The sequence below is a fragment of the Lacerta agilis genome, chromosome 1, assembly GCF_009819535.1.
Source record: "Lacerta agilis isolate rLacAgi1 chromosome 1, rLacAgi1.pri, whole genome shotgun sequence".
NCBI classification, from domain to species: domain Eukaryota; kingdom Metazoa; phylum Chordata; class Lepidosauria; order Squamata; family Lacertidae; genus Lacerta; species Lacerta agilis.
The window spans coordinates 32,587,592-32,608,359 of record NC_046312.1 but is presented as its reverse complement, the minus strand read 5'-3'; the positions used below and the strand labels follow the sequence as shown (position 1 = coordinate 32,608,359).

The following is a 20,768-nucleotide window of genomic DNA, read 5'->3' as shown; positions in this document are numbered from 1 at the left end:
CCAAACGTTCCTAATATGATAAGGTGAGTCCAGTGAAAAAGGCACCCATTCTCCCCTTTGAGCTCGGAAGAAAACGGAACTGTGGCAATTCAAATGAGTGCCCAAGGCCAGTGATATGGGATGCAAAGGGGGCCAAGTCTGAAGAAACACCATAAGAGCCTGCTGAATCAGGCCAATGGCCCATTAACTCCAGTATCCTGTTCTCGCAAAAAGCCAACCAGGGTTACAATTGCCAAAACGGAATGCCTAGTTGCCATTTTTGAGCCTGATGGCTCAAAAGTCGTAAGAGAACCAGTGTGGTGTAGTGGTTAAGAGCGGGAGACTCATAGTCTGGGGAACCGGGTTCACGTCGCCGCTTCTCCACATGCAGCTGCTAGGTGACCTTGGGCTAGTCACACTTCTTTGAAGTCTCTCAGCCCCAGAGTGTTTGTTGTGGGGGAGGAAGGGAAAGGAAAATGTTAGCCGCTTTGAGACTCCTTCGGGTAGTGATAAAGCGGGATATCAAATCCAAACTCCTCCTCCTCCTCCTTCTATAAGACTTTTGGGTTCCTGAAATTCATTCTGATTGTGCAGATATAATTATACAGGAGGTGTTGCTAGTCTGTGAAAACAGTCAAGATCCAAGGATCCCCAGGCATGGACCTCCATATGGTGCCATCCTGGTGTCCGGGCATCATCACTTGGTCACAAGTGGCCGGCAGCCAGGTGCAAAAAGTGCCTGGCACCTGGTGAATTTTGGACGCTGCCTGCAACAGTGCTCTCCACACTTGTGATTCCCAGGAACTATCATTCAGAAGAAGCATCCTGCCTCTGACAATGGAAGCTGAACTTTGTGTCCAGCAGCCATTGATATCCTTATCCTTTTGTCTAATCCTCTTTTAAAGAAGCCAATTGCTCTGAAATAGCCGAGTTGGGTGCTGGTACAAGAAGCACGGTAGAAACTGCCAGCAGTTATTATAGCTCATTGAACTCTGGAGCCTGCACTAAGTCTGCTTTAGAACAGCACACTCTGTTCTCATTGTTGCTTCTTCTGAACCACTGCTTCTTGGCCTGTAAATTGGGGGTGGGTTTTCACAATGGCACCAAAAGGACTAATATGCCTCATCCTACCAAGCAAACTGAACCTTCAAAATGGACGAGACTACACTATGTGGACAAGAAGGAATGAAGCTCCTACTTACGACATTCATCTTTTGTTTCCATGGGACACGTAAGCCCACACTTCACAGGAGAGTCCCCTGAAGGCCTACAGGAACTTCCAAGAAGCTCTGCTATCAGCCAAGGTCTCAACAAGCAGAAGTTCCCCCCCAGGCCAGGTAGAGCTTATCACATCAAGACCTTGCTTCATACTTAAGTGTCTGACAATTGTTTAAATGCTTACAGAATCATACCGTGAGCACAAAGCATGCCGGCTTGCCTATCTATCTCCCAATCTCTTTCTGAAGTGCTTCATACAATGCAGTCCCTCATCTATACTACAATCCGGGCGCTATTGCAAATACAATTAGCAGCATTACCTATATGTATCTCAGGCAATAAAGCAGACTCTAGTCTTAAGTCGAATGCCGCCAAGCACACAGTCATAACTAAACACTGCAATCAGCGAAGCGATTATTTTGATGAAAATATTAGCTGGCATTAATCGGCTTTTTATAGCAAAAAAATTGCTTTCCCTGCTACAAATGTGTGCTTGCATCAGACCTTGATCCAGCACGTATTAAGTGGAATTAAGTCCCATTTACATGGGAGGAAGTCGCAGCAGTTTCAACGAAACCTGTTACGAAATAATGCCTGTGTTCCAGCACGTCCGTGAGAGCAAGAAGAAGAGTTGGCCCAAATGGGAAGGGGGTGCAGATTTTGTTTTCCAAACAGCAGCAGCAGCAGCGCCGCCCATAAGATATCGCTGTTTGAAAAACAAAGGCAAAAGTAATGGGGAACCAAATAGCTCACTTCTCTGGATCAAAGTCGGTGAGCTAAGGGTGTGCCTACATCCAGTTATGCAAATTTAAACGCATGCATGTTCAATACTAGTTTGTATAATATCTAATTTTAATAAACGAAACTGAAGAATTATAATTTTCGTTGCCCCCCAAAAAATGCTGTCATTAAGAAGCTAAGTCAGACTAATAGTCCATTTAGTTCAGTACAGTGGTACCTTGGTTCTCAAATGCTTTTGTACTCAAACAACTTGGAACCCAGAAGTAAGTGGTCCGGTTTGCGAACTTTTTGCAGAAGCCGAACGTGCTCCATTTTGAATGTCACGCTTCCTCTTTTTTTTTGCAAACATCTTTTTATTTTGCATCAACAAACAAAATACAGACATAATCATCATATAAGGTTTTACAATATTACACAAACTCCGCCGAGTTTTTGACTTCCTTCCTTTCCTTCTCTGGTTTTCTAATTTTTCATCACTCCCTCGCTTTACCTTCTTTCTCACATGTTTTGTTCTCTTATTTTTTGAGTGTCACGCTTCCAATTTGAGTGCCACACTTCCGTTTTGAGTCAAAACAAAATAAAATAAAAAATTCCTTCCAGTAGCACCTTAGAGACCAACTAAATTTGTTCTTGGTATGAGCTTTCGTGTGCATGCACACTTCTGTCTGGTTTTGCTATTTATTTTGCGTTTTTGTTTTTGCGGCTCTTTTGTTTTTGTTTTTATGACTGTGTGGAACCCAGTTCAGCCAATGACTGATTGACTGTGCGGCTGCAGTACATTGATTATTGCTTTCATTTTATGGATCAATGGTCTTGTTAGATAGTAAAATTCACGTTAAATTGCTGTTTTAGGGGTTGTTTTTAAAAGTCTGGAATGGATTGATCCCTTTTGCATTACTTTCTATGGGAAAGCGTGCCTTGGTTTTGGAACATTTTGGCTTTGGAACGGGCTTCCGGAATGGATTAAGTTTGAGAACCAAGGTCCTACTGTACTGCTGACACTAAGCTCTCCAGGGTCTCAGACAGGGAATGGGTGTTTTGTGCAGGGGTTCCTGAACAAGAAGAGGCTGTGGGTTGCTGATCAAGGACAGAGAGCTTAGGAAGCAAAATACAGGCAATAGGCCCAGGAACATCAATGCAAAGCAATGCAAGCAGGGTTGGCACAGCTTTCCATTCAAGCTGCCGACAGTATCCATACCTTTAACACAGACTGCAAAATCAGAACCTGTAATAGCAGAACTATTCATTAATTTAACTTCCTGCTAACATACGATTAATTCTCTGTCTGACCCAAGATGGAAGATCTATGCATAAACTGGAGCCCCTAGCAAGACCTGCATTTTCATTCCCTCTTGCCCATAAGCTTTTGAAGCAGCTGATTCTAGAAGGAAATAAAGATACCAAAGTAAATTGTTAACTCAATTAGACACCTGGAATTCCTTCTGCAAACAAACAGGTTTGCCTTTCAGCAGACGCACTTGCCTTCATCAATCAGTGTAATGAACATCCATGCCTTTCCATTCATTAGGGACATTTTAAATGCATTATTCATTTTTTAAAAACCCACACATTTCTGGGGGTGAAAATAATGGCATTAAAACATATAAGCAAATTATACTGGTTTTGGAACACAGAGATAGGGAGTTGCCTTATACCAAATCAAGCCACTAGTCCATCTAGCTCAATATTACACCTATCCACACATTGCTTGTGTGGATTGCAATGGCATGTTGACTTGGAGCAGAGCCACATTTTAGCCACACCCCTGACATCGACCCTGCTTCCTGCATCAACCAAAAACCAACATATGAGCTCCTTAGGAGTAGGGGGCTCCACATAATCAGAGCACCTGATTGTGCAGATGCCCCAATGGTGTGGAGCCTCAACTGACAAGCAGCTCACACACATCAGGGTTTCTTTACAGACACAGTGAGTGACACAGATAGGGGCAATGTCATGGTTGAGGCTAAAAGTGCATGACAATAATATTCTACTAACATGTAAGTTGTGCTACTCTGTACACTTGGAAACTGTCCAAGGTTTCAGACAGTGAATTTCTCCCAGGTCTACCTGGAGTTGCCAAGGCTGAGTACCTGGGACAGTTTGCATGCAAATAAATACTTGATAGCCCTTCACAGAATTGTAGAGTCGGAAGGGACTCAAATTGTCATCTAGTCCAACCCCCTGCAAAGTAGGAATCTCAAGTAAAGCATCCAGGACAGATTGCCATCCAACTGGTGTAGTGGTTAAGAGTGGTAGACTCGTAATCTGGGGGGCCAGGTTTGTGTCTCCGCTCCTCCACATGCAGCTGCTGGGTGACCTTGGGCTAGTCACACTTCTTTGAAGTCTCTCAGCCCCACTCACCTCACAGAGTGTTTGTTGTGGGGGAGGAAGGGAAAGGAGAATGTTAGCCGCTTTGAGACTCCTTCAGGTAGTGAAAAGCGGGATATCTTCTTCTTCTACTTGAAAACCTCCAATGAAGGAGAGTCCACAACCTCCTTCCACCAATGACAGTTGGTAAGGGCTGTGTGGTGTATCAAACACAGATCTTGGAAGAACTAGCCCCCCACCAGCTGAGCTCCAAAACTAGAAACAAGACTACCAAGACCGTGGCTAAGAGAATGGCTTGGGGAAAGGGATGGAAGGGAGAAATTTCAGGCCCTGAAAATTCTGCCTTGCACATCTACCCGCTTGCATTTGCATTTCCTTGTGGATTTAGAAGCATACTGTCATTATATTTTCATAATTAAGTTCTCCTGGGCATATGAAAATTCAGTTCCTACAAGTATTCAAGAGTCCATGATGACTAAGAGCAAAAGGCATATTCTCTGTTCAGTTCACAGGAAAAGGTCACATAGAGTTTAAGCAATTTACACAATACCTTTTCGCAGGAAGCAGAAAAGAAGAATTGGCAACGTCAATGACAATGTGACCGATTAGGGGCCCTGATTAACAACCTGATTTTAAAACAAAGCAGTGAAGCAGATAGAAATAGTCCAGTGACTTCATGCTTCAGCTAAAGCAACCTAGGCAACCTATAGCTTGGACCCAATAAGAACAGAAAGAAAGAAACTGCTCCATATCCTAGATCAGAGGGGGGGGATAGGTTTTCAAGTAGAATAAGTTGGAATGGTAACAAAAGGTCTGTGCGTGCTTTGGTGGATGTAGGCACCAAGAATGCTGGGACAGTTGGTGACTTAGTTATCCTCAAGTAACATTCTGGTGGGCATGGAGCAAGTTGGGGAGGCCACACCCTGAAATTAGATGGTTATATTTGGGCAATGTAGATTCTTCTACACCACTGCCCTCATTCATTCACATAAGTGGGTGACAAGGTCATGTACCATCATGGTTCACACGAATGTTTCTGGAACAGAATTCTTCATTAACCAAATCTGATTGTATGGATACTAATTAAATTCAATAAAAAATAACAACAATAACTTCATTGTGTGCCCTCCAAGTAGTTGTGTGCCCATGGAACAAAATTTAAAGAGAACAAATTATCCTTAAAATTAGTATACAGACTACGTATGTGGATTATATCTATTCATAATTTCTATTGCAAATGTACAGATCCTTGTACAATTGTAACTGAATACATCTTCCACAATAACCTGTGAGAAAGGCCAAGCTGAGAGGAGCACATTTGTCCAAGACTCATTCTTATGATGGAAATTCACTCCCAGGTCATTAATATAGAATCAACCTCTCTCTTTCTATTCAAAACTCGTCTTTTCTGTGAAACCTGTGGCTTAGTCCTTTTAGCCCCAAGCCTGGGTACATCTAAGTGGATTTGCATTTATTTTTCTGCTACCCTTAGAGTCGTAGAATTGTAGAATTGGAAGGGGCCACAAGGGTCATCTAGCCCAACCCCCTGCAATGCAGGAATCTCTTGCCAATGTGGGGCTCAAACCCACAAGTGTCTCATGCTCTACCAACTGAGCTATTCTCACTGTCCTGCCTTCTCTTCCCATTTTCTTTTTATCTGTCCAAATTAAGCCTATGGAGCAGGAAACCTGCTTATGCAATGTACATTAGATACCATGCATACTGGCACTGTGCTGAACACAACTTCATAGCAGTTCAAAATTCTGAATATAGGTCTCCTGTATCCAAATCCAACAGTCTTTCAAAACTGGCTAAAGGCATTTTGCTTTCCAAAGGTGCCTTCCTCCCACACTATGTATAGAAACCAATGGGACCAGCAGAATCTTACTACGGCATTGGCAATGGGACAGCATCCTCCACCGCACCCGAAGGCAACAGGCTAGCTTAGGAGGACAAGGCAGGCCATGTGGCACATACAACCCAGTCCTCCAGCACCACTCATCAGCATCTGCCCCTAATGGTAAGGCCAGCCCTGCCTTCTAAATCATCTTATAGAAACCCAAGACCTACTTTGGAAAGCCGTATGTGGAATACAAGTTGCATAAAAGGAATGCTGTTGCATAAAAGAACTGAGAATGCAGTTGGAGTGAGAAAAAATAAAGGTGTATCAAAGCGCAGAGAGTTTTAATGCCTCAACTATTTGGAGGAGGAGGAGGAGGAGGAAGAAGAAGAAGAAGAAGACAAAAACCCTATTCCTGTATTTAATCAACCAGGCTAACTAATCTTGCTTGATAAACATAGATCTAAATATCAGCTCTGACACACAGCTATGGCAACTGCTCCAGGATCTCTGCCAAAGCTAAATTCCTCTGTCCGATATCATAAAATGACTTGTCTGTTGTATTTACAATTCCAGTGGCTCTCGACCCAGTCTGATGAACACTGGGCATCCTGGCAGTTAGCCAGGAGAACAGATTTGAGCCCAGCCATTATGCAGGAACATGTGCATTTCATTAGAAAAAAAAGACAAATTATGCATATTTCTCCAGGATGGCAGTCTTCATCAGACGTTCCATTGTAAACTAATTGCAAAGCATGCTGCTATGCAAGTATCATCAAAATCCTTTGTAACCTATAATAAACAATTATAGTTCCAAAGGCGGTGCTCTTCAACAACCCAGTAATAAATCATGCTGCTTCTTATGCTTCAGGCCCAGAACAGGAATAAGTTTGCACTTCTGGAACTCATGTTTTTTATGTGACTTCATGTATAGTAATAGTAGTTCCTGACTTCCTGAACTGAGATAAATACAGCTGCAACGGTGAGACAGAGTCATTATGTATTGGAACCAGGCTAAGCTAGTCGCACTTGTTGTTGTTGTTTAGTCGTTTAGTCATGTCCGACTCTTCATGACCCCATGGACCAGAGCACACCAGGCACTCCTGTCTTCCACTGCCTCCCGCAGTTTAGTCAGACTCAAATTAGTAGCTTCGAGAACACTGTCCAACCATCTCGTCCTCTGTCGTCCCCTTCTCCTTGTGCCCTCAGTCTTTCCCAACATTAGGGTCTTTTCCAGGGAGTCTTCTCTTCTCATGAGGTGGCCAAAGTACTGGAGCCTCAACTTCAGTATCTGTCCTTCCAGTGAGCACTCAGGGCTGAATTCCTTAAGAATGGATAGGTTTGATCTTCTTGCAGTGCATGGGACTCTCAAGAGTCTCCTCCAGCACCATAATTCAAAAGCATCAATTCTTCGGCGATCAGCCTTCTTTATGGTCCAGCTCTCACCTCCATACATCACTTCCATACATCACTACTGGGAAAACCATAGCTTTAGATGCACTTTAGTCGCACTTAGATACTATCAAACATGAAAAGGTAGTCATGTGCAAGTGAAGTCCCACTGATTTCAATGGGACCCAAGTGCAACTAACAGCAGTCCACACCCACAATGTGATGGGGGAAGATCCTCCTCTGACTTAACTTAAATCACCTCTATGGATTTATGCCAGCATCACTTCTCCACTGTGGACCTTCCTACTCTACCAGCTGGAAGTGCAGGCAGACAAAATTACTGCAGCGTAGTGTGGAGCAAGGTTTTGCCTCCCCTCCAACCTTTCACCTTGGCTGTACAAGCGGCAGAGGCTGTGCTGCTTCATCACGCCATGCTAGGCAGCCAGGTTTCTCAGATCCAGCCCTGTGCCTTGATAGCAGAGGAACCATTTTAAGACAATATTAAGAGCAGTACCAGAAGTGGCCTACCACAAAGAGGCTATGGGATCTTTCAGGACTTAACGCAGCATTAGGTGTTTCTCACATGCAAGAGTCATTTCAGGTACATGCCGATACAGATCTGAACAAGAATGTGTGCATCATGCTCACCTCAAGTCCATCTGCGCTGCCAACAAAGCAGGCCTTTGTAACACAGATGCCACTTGAGAATTCATTCAAATGTTCGGCAGGGCATTTGAAGCAGCCAGTACCCCTTCAGATATGCACTGAAGGATTGCTTGTTTGAGAGAATCACCTTTATTTATTTACTGGACAGTATTCATAGCCTGCTCTTCGTTGAATATGTTCGATCCCCAAGCAGGGAACAAAATGATAGAAATAAACAGATTAAAAATGTATACAAAAATTGTAAAGTCACATGAAGAGGCCCAATGAACAACTTAACAATTCTGTCCTAAGGTAAAAATACCTAGATTAAAAATGAGCACAAGACATACAAAGTGATATGGCACTTTGGCAACAGTTTACACCCTGGTTTTCAGTCATGGCAGCCCACTCACTTTTTTTTTTGTCACTCACACAAAGGCACCACTCCGTGCCAACAAACTCAATCCGTTTTTGAGTAAAAAAATCTGTGGCTTTTTTTGTGTGAAGACAAATTGCTGCTCAAAATTCTCTGAGGTGGAAACTTTCTACCTTTTTATATCCTCATTATCTCATTTTGGTGGAAGCGCTTTCCATTTACAGGAAGCTTTGACCTCGGATTTTGAACAAAATATCTTTATGTCCACAGAAATATGCACTGATCATTTAGCTCTAGGACTTGAAAGGCAGTACCAAAAAAAAAAAAACCAAGAAAACAAAAACTTGCAATAAACAAGTAACACCAACCAGTGCTTAAGTGCCTATTTCCAGGGTATGCATTCAGTGAAGACTTCCGTCTGTGGAAAAGAGAAGGAGGTGACTTTTGCCGATTCCCTGCTCCCCTGCAATCCCTAGCACCACCTCCCACGCTGTTCTGAAGCATCCCATGTTTTTGGAACAGATGCAGGGATTAGGGGAATTGGAGAAAATCACCAGCCTTCTCCTACGGCTGAGGGAAGCCTCTGCTGGATCAAAGTGCCTTCTATCAATGGAGAAACATCACTGGAGACAAGCTTTGGACCTACACACATGTGCTGGGGTACTGCAACAGCTGCACAGTACAGTGTCAAAGACCGTTGCAGTACCACAGGCGCAGTGAGGTTTTTCCTTCTGTAATATGCCAAAAGAGCAATGCAAAGGTTTATAAAATGGGTTAGTAAGCCTTAGGAATTAGAAAAGGCACAGATATAGCTCACCAAGCTATACTCAACAATGATAAGGAGTAAGCTACAGTCTTGAATAATATTGTTTTCTTATCAGGTCAAGCCTTAGACACACTTGTGGACATGAACATAAACCACTATGAATCAACCAACTAGTTTTCCAAAGCAGCTCCACTGAAACTGATGGCAATGATGGGATAATGGACACATAACACATAAAAGAGACATGTACTGTTTTGGAACACTGGCTCATCAAATTCAATATTGTTTACTATGCCTGGCAGCAGCTCTTCAAAATCTTCCCCAGCCCTGCAACCTGAAATCCTTTAACCAGAGACCGAACCTGGGACCTTGTGCATGCAAAGCAGATGCTCCACCATTGAGCCATGACAAGTATGTTTAGCTATTGCATCAACCGACAAACCATGGTTTGCAAACCATGACTTCAAATCATAATTGGGTGCTTAGCATCGACACCAATACTATTAACACTCCAATGACAAGCAAATATTTTTGCAGTAGCTGTGGATTATTTTTTATTGTTGTATTGTGTTTTAATGATATATATTCTTACCCAGGGGCCATTTGGCAAAGATCAGACTCTGTCATAAATAAATAAAACAATACATAAACCATCATTTCTCCAATATGAATATCATGACAAACTATGGTTAGAGTAACCGATATGAACTGACCCAGACCCTGCAATCCTCATCTGAAGCCCTTCTTCATATAATTAAACCAGGCATAGGCAAACTCGGCCCTCCAGCTGTTTTGGGACTACAATTCCCACCATCCCTAACCACTGGTCCTGTTAGCTAGGGATGATGGGAGTTGTAGTCCCAAAATATATTGAGGGCCGAATTTGCCTATGCCTGAATTAAACCATCTATGACCCTTTAAACGTGTGTGTGTGTTATTGTTTTTTGTTACTATGTTATGTATTTTTGTTTTTATATTGTAAAGTGCCCAGAGTTCCCTGGATGAAGAGTGGTATAGAAAAGAAAGAAAGAAAGAAAGAAAGAAAGAAAGAAAGAAAGCATGAGAAGGAAATGGGAGAGACAGGGAGGAATACCCAAGCCTGGTTTGGATTATTGTCCAGAGTTTTTGAAACTTTAAAGTAACAATGACAAATTGCATGGTAGTGCCCGGGAGGGGGTGGGAATGAAAACCTAACTGTGATATAGATAGCATGGAGCACACGTTGGGAGGCAGGACCACTGTGTCACTGGTGAGAACAGGAGATTAAACATTTGCGGTCGTGCTAAATTTTACTTTAGATAGTTTGCTTGTGGAAATCATCACCTTGTGAGCTACTGTGCATTTTAGCTGCAGCCCTGAACTACAGTAGTGTTTACTTTCAGCAGCACAATGTTTTGAGCTGTCTGCCTTTCATATGTAATTGCTGATTGAAATGATGCCTGCATGCAAGTATTTCTTTGGCCTGAATACTTGGGAGTAGCAGACATTTACGGTACCATAAGGATTAGTTGCTAGTCCTAGTTTTATATAAACACCTCACTTTGATTTGTCAAGATTTCAAGCAGCCAAGAGGACTTCCCTTCAACCTGGACTGGGATTTCCTCTTCACTTCTACTTCTGCTAAGACTTTGTGTGACATGCAAAACGCGGACACATAATGTAACTGGGAAAGTTTACATCAAGCTTACTGAAAACTAATGCATGTCTGCATCTCCAGGCATAGCTGTCAACCTTCCCTTTTTTTGCAGTGGGAAACAGCCGTAGCTGTCAACCTTCCCTGTTTTTGCAGTGGTAAATGACGCTGGAATAAAGGAATTTCCCCGCAAAAAAGGGAAAGCTGACAGCTATGTCTCCAGGTAGTGCTGGGAGAGACTCCTGCCTGAAATCTTGGAGCGCTGTTGTTATTCAGATAATAGTGAGCTAGATGGGCTGAGGTATAAGGCCACTTCCTATATTCCAAGTGGGACATACTTCAGAGTAGGCACGACTAGGCTTGCACTGCTCCCTATCCAGAAGCAGAGTCAGTCCAGACTTTATAAACCAAGTTGACGTGAGAAAACTTCGGCAAGGCAACAAAGACTATATTAGCATTATTCTGTCCCTCCTGCAGCAGCAGCTTTTTATGCTGGAGATCCTAGCAGATTCCTCCTTCAGGAAAAGCAGGTGCTGAGCTGGGGAGGGGCACTCCAGGTGGTGTGCTAGGACTCAAACACCAGACAGTTGAATACTGTATGTACACACACACACACGCACACACAGGGGCTTGTGACCCTGTAGGAGTTTCATCAACCCCTAGGTACAGCTATAGCCCTTCTTCATTTGAGTTCAATGGGACTTACATTGTTATCAGCTTACAGCCTAAAGCAACAATCTTAAACTGAGAGCCTGTGTGTTATAGTGGTTAGAGTGTCATGCTAAGACCCAGGAGACCAGGGTTCAAATTCCCACTCAGCCATGAAGCTCACTGGGTGACCTTGGGCCAGTCACTGCCTCTCAGCCTAACCCACCTCACATGGATCTGACAAGGATTAGAGGAGGAAGGGTTGGACCATGTGTGTCAACATGAGCTCCTTGGAGAAGGTGGTGGAATATAAATACAATTAAGTAAATAAACTTACAGTGCAATCCTATGCATATCTTCTCAGAAGTGGTCCAACTGAGTTAAATGGGACTTGGCTCCAGGTAAGTGTGTAAATCATTGTGGCTATAGATTATTTTCAAGACTGAGGCTTAAATCAGCTTCTAACAGTCGTACCTCTGGTTACGATTGCTTCAGGTTGCACGCGCCAAACCCAGAAGTACTGGAACGGGTTACTTCCGGGTTCGGCAATTTGTACATGCACAGAAGCGCAAAATGACATCACGCGCATGCACAGAAGCGCCAAATTGCGTCACACACATGCGCAGACACGGCATTTCAGGTTGCAGACCTTTCAGGTTGCGAACAGGGCTCTGGAACAGATCCCGTTCACAACCAGAGGTACCACTGTATATAACTTCCCATGGCTGCAATGTATGTTATGATTTCTCTTCCATATTCATTCCCCCATGATGTTCCATCTCCCGTGCTCCATTGTTCTAAGCATCTTTGCTTACATGTCCCAATTAATTCAGCTGGGATTTATTCCCTAGTAAGCATGCTTACAATCACCACCTTAAGACAGCTTTACGTATATTGTGGCTAGTCTTACAAGCAGTCAGAGTGATGGTTGATATCTTTAAAACAGGGATCGGCAACCTAAGGCCCATGGGCTTGTCTATCCTGCCCATGGTGACCCCTGCCGCCTGCTCTTACCGGCGCAACACGGCACAGGGACCGACTTCCGGGTTGATGGCACCTGTGCGCATGCGCACGAGCGCTCCTCCGACCCGGATGTGCGCCAGAAATAGCGTGTGTGCACATGTGCGGGATGGAGACACACACTATTTCTGGCACACATCTGGGTTGGAGGAGCGCCGGAAATAGCATGTGCGCACGCGCATGGGGACTCCTCTGACCTGGAAGAGCGTGCATGCACACACGCTCCGGCCCATCTTCTGACGGATGGAGCCTGGACTGGCCCATCGTTCGGTAAGCTTGCCGATCCCTGCTTTAAACTCAGTTTAACTTCTACTTCTGTGATAAACATAAGCAAAACTAAGAATTCTATATGCTAATAGCAAACTCATTAGACTGTAGCCAAAATGCATCAATACATAAGAGGTTCAGCAGAGTCCCAAGGTTTGCTGAAACACAAAAACGTAAAATATCCCCCCCAAAAAAGTAAGAGGGAAAAACCCCAAATAGCTCACTGAGCATGCTCGGTGGCCACAGTACAATGGGCTGGCTGGGAAGACAAAACCAGGAGGAATGGAGTGTCTTGCAAAAGGCCATTGTTGTCTGGAACTCTGAATAGACCCAGTCCACACTGCAGTATTTTGTTGCAAGTCCTATTTGTGAATGATGGGGTTGTAGTCAACTAACTTTGACTCGGAGTAGACCCACTGATGTTAACAGCAACAGATCACTGGGTCTACTCTGATTCAAAGTTAGTTGCACACAACCCAAAGACTTTAATCCCATACCCACTTACCTGGGAGTATGCCTCATTTGAATCAATGAGACTTACTTCTGACAGGCATAGGATTGCACTGTAAATAATTAAGACTATTCTGTAGGCTTAGTCACTATCTAAAGTTGAGTTCTGGTAAAACTTCATTCATTAGTATGAAGGATGCTGGAATAATAAACAACACAGAAGTGAGGAAGAAAGTCCCAAATAACTTTTAAAAAAACTAGCTAATGTGCTGCCTTTTGTCAAAACTGCTTTTGTTCAACTGAACATATGCATGACATTATTTTACTTCTTTACCTCTTGAGTGGTAGGGAAGGAAGCAAAAGCAATGAAATAATTTACCTGGTGCTTCCAATGAAGTCTGAAACTAAGGAAGAAGGAAACCAATCTAACTACTGTTACAGAATGTCTTCTCATGGCCATTTAATCAGGATTTTTGTTGTTTCTCATTCCACAGCTGCAATCCTAACTCCATTAACCAGGGAGTAAGTTGAAATTCCACTGAGCTCAATAGGATTTACTTCTGACATGCAAAGGCTTAAATTGTATGAAACTGATTGCTAACAGAATGTTGAAGCTGTGCAATCAGTTTGATCAATGCAAACCTAAAGGAGTTTATGCATGGGCCCACACTTCGGTCACTTTTCAGCATAAATTAATTTATTAATTGCTGTGGATTTTGTTTATTTACTCAGCTGTGCAGTGTCCTCTGCTGGTACACATGTGCATAAATTAGGGATTAACTAGCACATCAAAGTGCAAGTAGATAAATAGGGACCGCTCCAGCGGGAAGGTAAACGGTGTTTCCGTGCGCTGCTCTGGTTCGCCAGAAGCGGCTTTGTCATGCTGGCCACATGACCCGGAAGCTGTCTGTGGACAAACGCCGGCTCCCTTGGCCTATAGAGCGAGATTAGCGCCGCAACCCCAGAGTCGGACACGACTGGACCTGATGGTCAGGGGTCCCTTTACCTTTTAAAGACAAGCTACCGGTAAGCTGCTCAGGAGCCTGACAAGCACTCAGCATATGACCACCACAAGAACCCAACCTGGAGCTTAGTGGAAAGTGACAGGAAAGCAAGGATAATCTAATTAGGCAATGGATTTATACAAACTTTTGGCACCATTCAAAATCATTTTGAATTGCCAGTATAGTTCTAGGAAACTCTTCTACAGATATATAATCAATGCTATATTGCAATTCTTATAAGCAATATTTTTTTAAAAAACAAATTCCTTACAAATTCAGCACCCTGCATTTCCACTTCTAGGAGACAAGAGGGCCAATTACACTGTTATAATCTCACTTAAACCAAGTTGGCTGCCCCAGTGTGAATTACCGGTATAGTCATTCACATGCTGCACTGAAAAAATGAAAAATTATTAAACCAGTTAGTAAATCCAGTTGATTCCAAAGCAGCATATTCACAATAAACTTTTTTAGGATTTTAACTTGGGGTGTTGGATCATAAAAACCATCCCTGGCATCGGTTACCTGTGTTTTGCAGTTCATGATGGAAAGATTAAACTCAGCATCAGTATGAAAGCAAATAAGGATATTGACCCCTTTATAACCCAAACATTCAAGAATGGTTCCCTAATTAAAAGTCCCCATTACATTAAAAGTGTTAGTAGCTATTTTCCCCATTTGAATTTCTTACCTTGGACCTCTCTTTCACATAGTATTTGCCAAGTCTACTTCCACAGTACATAACCAGTCTGTCTATCAGTGACAAGAGAAAGTTGATGGCCTCGCATCCCTCCTCAGTGCCTGCGATCCACTTTATCTGGTCTCCCCTCAAGTGTCTTTTGGAGATGCCTTTGCGCTTGCCGGCTAGCTGGCCATCCTGCAGCTCCCCGCTATAATGCATCTGCTTCACACGTTCCAGGACACAGTCTCCTACCAAGTCGCCCAAAAAATTGTCCAGGTAGCAAAAACCAATGTCATGCAAACAAGGCACTATGTAGTCCAAGGCAATTCTCTCTAGGTCTAATCTCATGATATGTCCCAGTGGCATTTTAATGAACCCGACTGATTTCGCCCCTTTGTAGTAGAAAGTCAAGAGCCGCAAGCCAAGCAGCGGAGAGAGCGCCAGGAGACCTGGTTTCTATCAGCGATTCTAACACAACTGCCTAACTCTTGGGAGAAAGAAGCGAGCAGAGCAAATCAGGGTCCGGCTAGTCAGAGAAACCGGCGTGCCCAAAAGTTTGGCTAAAGTCGTACTTTTGTCTTCAGCGCAGTCAGCAGTCACCTTCTCGGGTTCTCCCAACCCCTGGGCGACACAAAGCCTGCTAATGAAGTGAACGGACGGTGGCCGCACGCCTTCCGCGAACTGACCTCCACCCAATACCGGGGTGGGGGGGAGCAGCACCTTGGCAGATAGGCAGTTGCTGAAAAATGAAGCTGATGAAGCTCTTTTCTACCAGCTTTAAGGCCGGGAGACCAGTGTGTGAACCCCCCCGCAATTGCTGTTGTGATCACTCCCCCTAATTTTTTTTTTAAAAAAAATTGGGTGCCGAGTCCTGCAAACTCCTTTCAATTTATTTCACCGAGGCAGCAGATGGCCCCTCTCTGATTAATACGTCTGCTACGTGCAGAATGTGTTCCTACTTCTGCGGCGAGCGCCACGTGGGTGGAGCCCCGTCCCGGGGACAATCTCTCCCCGCGCCTACCCGCAGCCCTGTGGAACGTGAGGGCAGCCAATCAAGAGGGAGACGAGGCGGGGCTTCGCGGGGAGCGTCCAACCCGCGTAGGGTTCACGGCTTGAATCAAGGCGTGGGGGGAAGAGGGCGGAGAGGAAAAGCCGCGTGTTTGGAGGAGGCGCGGCTTATGGTTTGTCATGCGCCGCCTACAACTCGGAGTGGGTGTGGTCTCCGCCATTGAGGAATTCTCCCCTAGCATGTACGCTTTTACTACGGTCACATACTACAAGCCAATGTAAACAAACGGAGGGGGGGGGGAGGGTATAAGCGCGTTAAATGCCAGTTGAGTTTCTCTTGGCAACTTAATGCTATAGGGATGGGGAGCGAGTTTACAAATGCTTATCTCCATCTTTTCTTTCTCGCCCTCTCCCACAAGACATCCTCCCCACTTTTCACACCTGATCATCTGCTGACAAAACATATTGGAGAGCTGGAATTCGCTTTGCAAACAAAATCATGCGTGCGGAGTACCAGTTCCCTGCTTTCAAAAGCCTCTCGTTACAGATTATGTGTTTAAAAAGCACTCACTGACTTGTCACCACCTGGATTCTAAATCTCATTCCTTTTCTCCTAAAAGCTAGGAAAATATGCCCACTTTCATAGCCTGCCAAGATATCGTTTCAGCAATTAACAATATAAACGTTAGAGTCGTTAAAGTAAGATGTTCGGGGTTATATATACTGTATGTACATACACGCACGAGTGTTTCAGAAAATTTGCTCTCCTTGAAACTGTAGCTCACAAATCCTGGTTAATAACTCTCGGGAACTTTTAGATGAAGGCGGGAAAAGCAAAAAAAAAGGAAATTGTGTCTTTAAGCGTAGTGAGGTGTCTCTCTTTCCCCCCCCCCCTCCGCCACACACACGCACCCGCTACTACTTCTCCAGTTCGTGGATATAGGAAATCCCACGTGGGCTGCCACGGTGTGAAGGCTACCCGGTTTAAAAATTGTTTCACAAAGCGATCGAACTACGGTTAGGATCTGGTTCGAGGGACCAAATACCAAGTCCGAGTTGCAGCTTGTAGCAGAGCGGCCAGGAATTGCGTGGTTAAGACTCGGAAGAGTGCAAGAAATGGCAGAGAGGGAGATCAGAAACTCCAGAGGAGCTCGGAGTTATATATTCGGTCGAGGCGGACCCCGAGGGTCCTCGATGCTTGCAAGCTACTAACCTTGTGTCTTCCTCTAATTTTGTAGCGCCCCAGCTTGCCATCTGCGTACATGATGAGCTTATCCATTCTTTTCAGGAGGGAGCCTATATTTTCACAGCCCGGCTCACTACCCTCAACCCACAAAATCTCGTCCCCGCGAATGGCTCGGCTGCCGCCGCCTGCCTTCTGGCTCGCCAGGGCGCCGTCCTGGAATTTGTCACTCAGGTGCAAAGCCAGGACCTCTTGGAAGATTTTCTCGGCCATCCTGTGCCCCAGGAAGTGGTCGACTATGCACAAGCCATAGGCGTTCATGCAAGGCACCACGTAGTGTAAGACTAGCCTCTGCGCATCTCTGCGGGGCTCCCGGAGAGGAGCTTTGCTGGGAGGCGGAGAGCCGGCGGAGGGCAAAGCGCCTTCGACGCCCGGGGCCTCCGCCGAGCTCGCGGCGGGGCACAGGAAGCCTCCGAGGGGGCCTGCCGCCGGTCCGGCGGGCTGCTCCTCTCCGCCCCCCTCCTCGCGGCTCCCGGGCGGGTGGCGGATGAAAATCCTCCTCATGCTTTCTACTGAGTCTCCGCGGAGCTGGGCGGCCGCCGGGGGCTGCTGCTCGGCCGCTTCCCCGCCGGAGGCCATGATTTGCGCACAAGACCAGGTCCCGCTCCCGGGCGGAGGGGCGGCATCGCCTCACCACGGCGGCGGCGGCGGCGGCGGCATGCAGCTTCTGGCCGGGCCCAAGCTCCACGCGGGAAATGCCATACTCGCGCCACCCACCGCCGGATACGAGGAGCGAGGACATGCCGCTCGAGAGCGTGCACACGTACCACGGGGAGCGAGCGGCGCCTCCTCCCCCGCCCAGCGCCTCCCTCCTTCCCGCCCTCCTCGCTTCCTCTCTCTCGCCGCCGCCTCCTCCCCCAGCCATCCCTCGAGGACACGCGCTGGGAACACGCGGGATCCAACGCAGCGCACGAAAAAGCTCCCGGGCAGTGCCGGACGTGCAGGGAGAGACTGGGATCTGGGATTGTTACGTGCCCTCTCTCCGGCTTGGAACGAGGGGCGGGAGCCACAAAGGAAGCTCGCAAACGCTGGCCGCGGCTGGCTCCATTCATTCACCTGGGTGGACCTGGGCTTTGACTTATTTTCGCTTTTCCAGTCCTGGCCTGTCCCGTTCTGGAAATCAAGATAATGGGGTCACCACCACTGCTGCTGCAACGAATCGTTCCACGTGTGTTTGTTAGGACAAAAAGTGCCCCAGTTCACTTTAAACGCAGGACTTAAGAAGGACAAAGTGTTTGGTGGTTGTTAGGTTCTTCTCTGTGACTCTGCGGGGCTCAAGTGCAAAGAGGTGGCTGGCTCACAAGTTCTCAAAACAAAGGTGCGCGACTGTTATCAGGCTAAGACATACCCGCCAACATTTCCCCGATGGAAATAGAGGCGTCCTAAGGAAATGCAGAGCATTCCAGGATCAAACCAGGACACCTTCTGTAAATCCAGGACCGTCCCTAGAAAATAGGGACACTTGGAGGCTCTGAGCTCACCTTGATTGTGTTTCTAGTCTAGTAGATAGAACTGCATTCTGCACATGCACAGGAACTCTCTTCCTTACAGCATCATCTGTACTCCTGATTATATTCCTGGACTTTTCTTGGCTTTCCAGCAGGAGTGCCAACTTGAATAAATATTGAGGGGGCTCAGGTAAGCCCCGCTCTGCACAATCAATCACAAGATGCAGCACACACACCATTTGAATGGCAATGCCAATCAACTGGGGGGGGGGGAGCAGCCGCCTCAAATATTTTATGAGGGAGGGAGGGAGGCAAAGGGACCTCAGACCCTAGGAGTTGGCTCCTATGCTTTCAAGCTTAGACCAGCAGCAACAATTGCTCTTGACAGCAATTCTGTTTCACTGGAAACAAATCTGACAACTCTCAGTACAAGAGCAAACAAATAAACAAGCAAACCCCCAACCCCATAGTGTTAGGAAACAAGCAGGGGCAGGCTTGGGTCTTTCAAATTTCAGCAGCACTTTGTGTGAGGCCAAAATTCAGTGCGCCTTCTTTTCTGCATGTGTACTACATCATACAGTAGTTGCAATACACTGCAGCACATTCTTCAGTTCAGAGTGCGGGGGTGGGGGAGCCACTTTCTCTGCCCTAAATCTGCCTCTGATACAAGCCTTGAATTCAACTGTGTCTAGTACAGTGCGGTTAATCCCCTTCTATGGAATGCCAGTCACTGTAGAAGTCCAAAGCAAAACGAACAAAATAAAAAGACTGCCAAGAACTCACCAATTTTTACCAACCTTTTTTTTTTTTTTTTAAGCAGCATATATTACTGCTTTCCTTTGGAGCAAACTAGTAGCTAGTATGGAACAAATTTCACACCTGTGTTTGTACAGTGGTACCTCCGGTTACGAACACTTCTGGTTACGAACGCTTCAGGTTACGAGCTCTACTAACCCGGAAGTAGCTGCTCCTGGTTGCGAACTTTGCCCCAGGAGGCGAATGGAAATCGCGCGCAAGAGGCTCCATTAGCGAAAGCGCGCCTCAGGATAAGAACCGTTTCAGCTTAAGAACAGACCTCCGGAACGAATTAAGTTCGTAACCAAAGGTACCACTGTAGTTGTTAACTGCAGAGCATGGCACATTGGAGGGTCATTGTAGTGTGGTCCACAGCAAAGTATATTTTATTTCATTACATTTATATCCCTCCTTTCTTGCCACCCTGAAACACAAGGTGGTACACATGTGGTTCCAAGGGGGGAGGGGTCCCATTCAGGCAATGACCAGACCCAAAACCTGCTTAGTTTTAGTAAGGTGGAGGTCTCAGGGCATACCTAGGACCTGCCTCTAACTTCACAGTTTCCGCTGTGGTGCAGCAGTAGAATTTGCTTTCTCCACAGTTCTTAGTGTATGATCTTGTTCATATGACTTAAGCATTTGGAGGGATGATTTCCTTTGACACTGTTAACTCCTCTCAAGTACATTCTGTATCTTTTATGGCCTGCTCACATTTCAGGGCTCTGTTATCCCGAGTGTTGCATGCAGCAGGCCTATCTCCTAACACCTGAGTGTACAAGTGCTCTTATTTACAGTGATATGTTCCAGGCTTGAAAAGTAACAACACATTAAATGGGGGAAATCTGCAACGAATAAATCATGTCTTGTATGTAAATAGTGTCAATTTGAAATCTGAGCAAGTGAAATTCAATAAGTGTATTCCCTTGTCTTGGAAGGGTTTTGCCTGTCCTCCTTGATTTATAGTGGCAACTTAAAGAACAGCTCCCAGCGCCGGTGCTTAAATTTGAAAAGAGAGAAACAGAGACTTGCTATAAATCACATTTGATTGTGTTAAGATCTAGGTTTATTTTTAAATATGCTTTTCTTCAACACCCCCCACCTCCTTCCATATTGTGCTCTAGTGTTTCAGAAACTGAACACTAAATCCTACTGATAGATATACGGCATGCCATACAGCCACTCTGCTGTGAGATACATACATATTTCACCAATAAAAGCCTCTATTTATAAGTGTCACGGATGGCGTGATGGGAGTCGAAGACCACTTCAGGTGCTAAAGCCT

General features: G+C 45.4%; 1 protein-coding gene across 2 annotated transcripts in view; it reads right to left on the bottom strand.

Moving 5' to 3' along the window:
* The window catches only part of EGLN3 (egl-9 family hypoxia inducible factor 3), a 43,130-nt gene extending 25,282 nt beyond the window's left edge, over positions 1–17,848 (bottom strand). The window contains exon 1 of one of the 2 annotated variants that reach the window (XM_033143745.1): positions 17,214–17,848. In XM_033143745.1, the coding sequence (XP_032999636.1) occupies positions 17,214–17,822 (609 nt within the window). In that variant the 5' untranslated portion in view covers positions 17,823–17,848. Of the gene's footprint in view, positions 1–15,001; positions 15,664–17,213 lie in introns of those variants that run through there. The other variant, XM_033143754.1, reaches the window with a different exon arrangement.
* Positions 17,849–20,768: the final 2,920 nt, after the last annotated feature.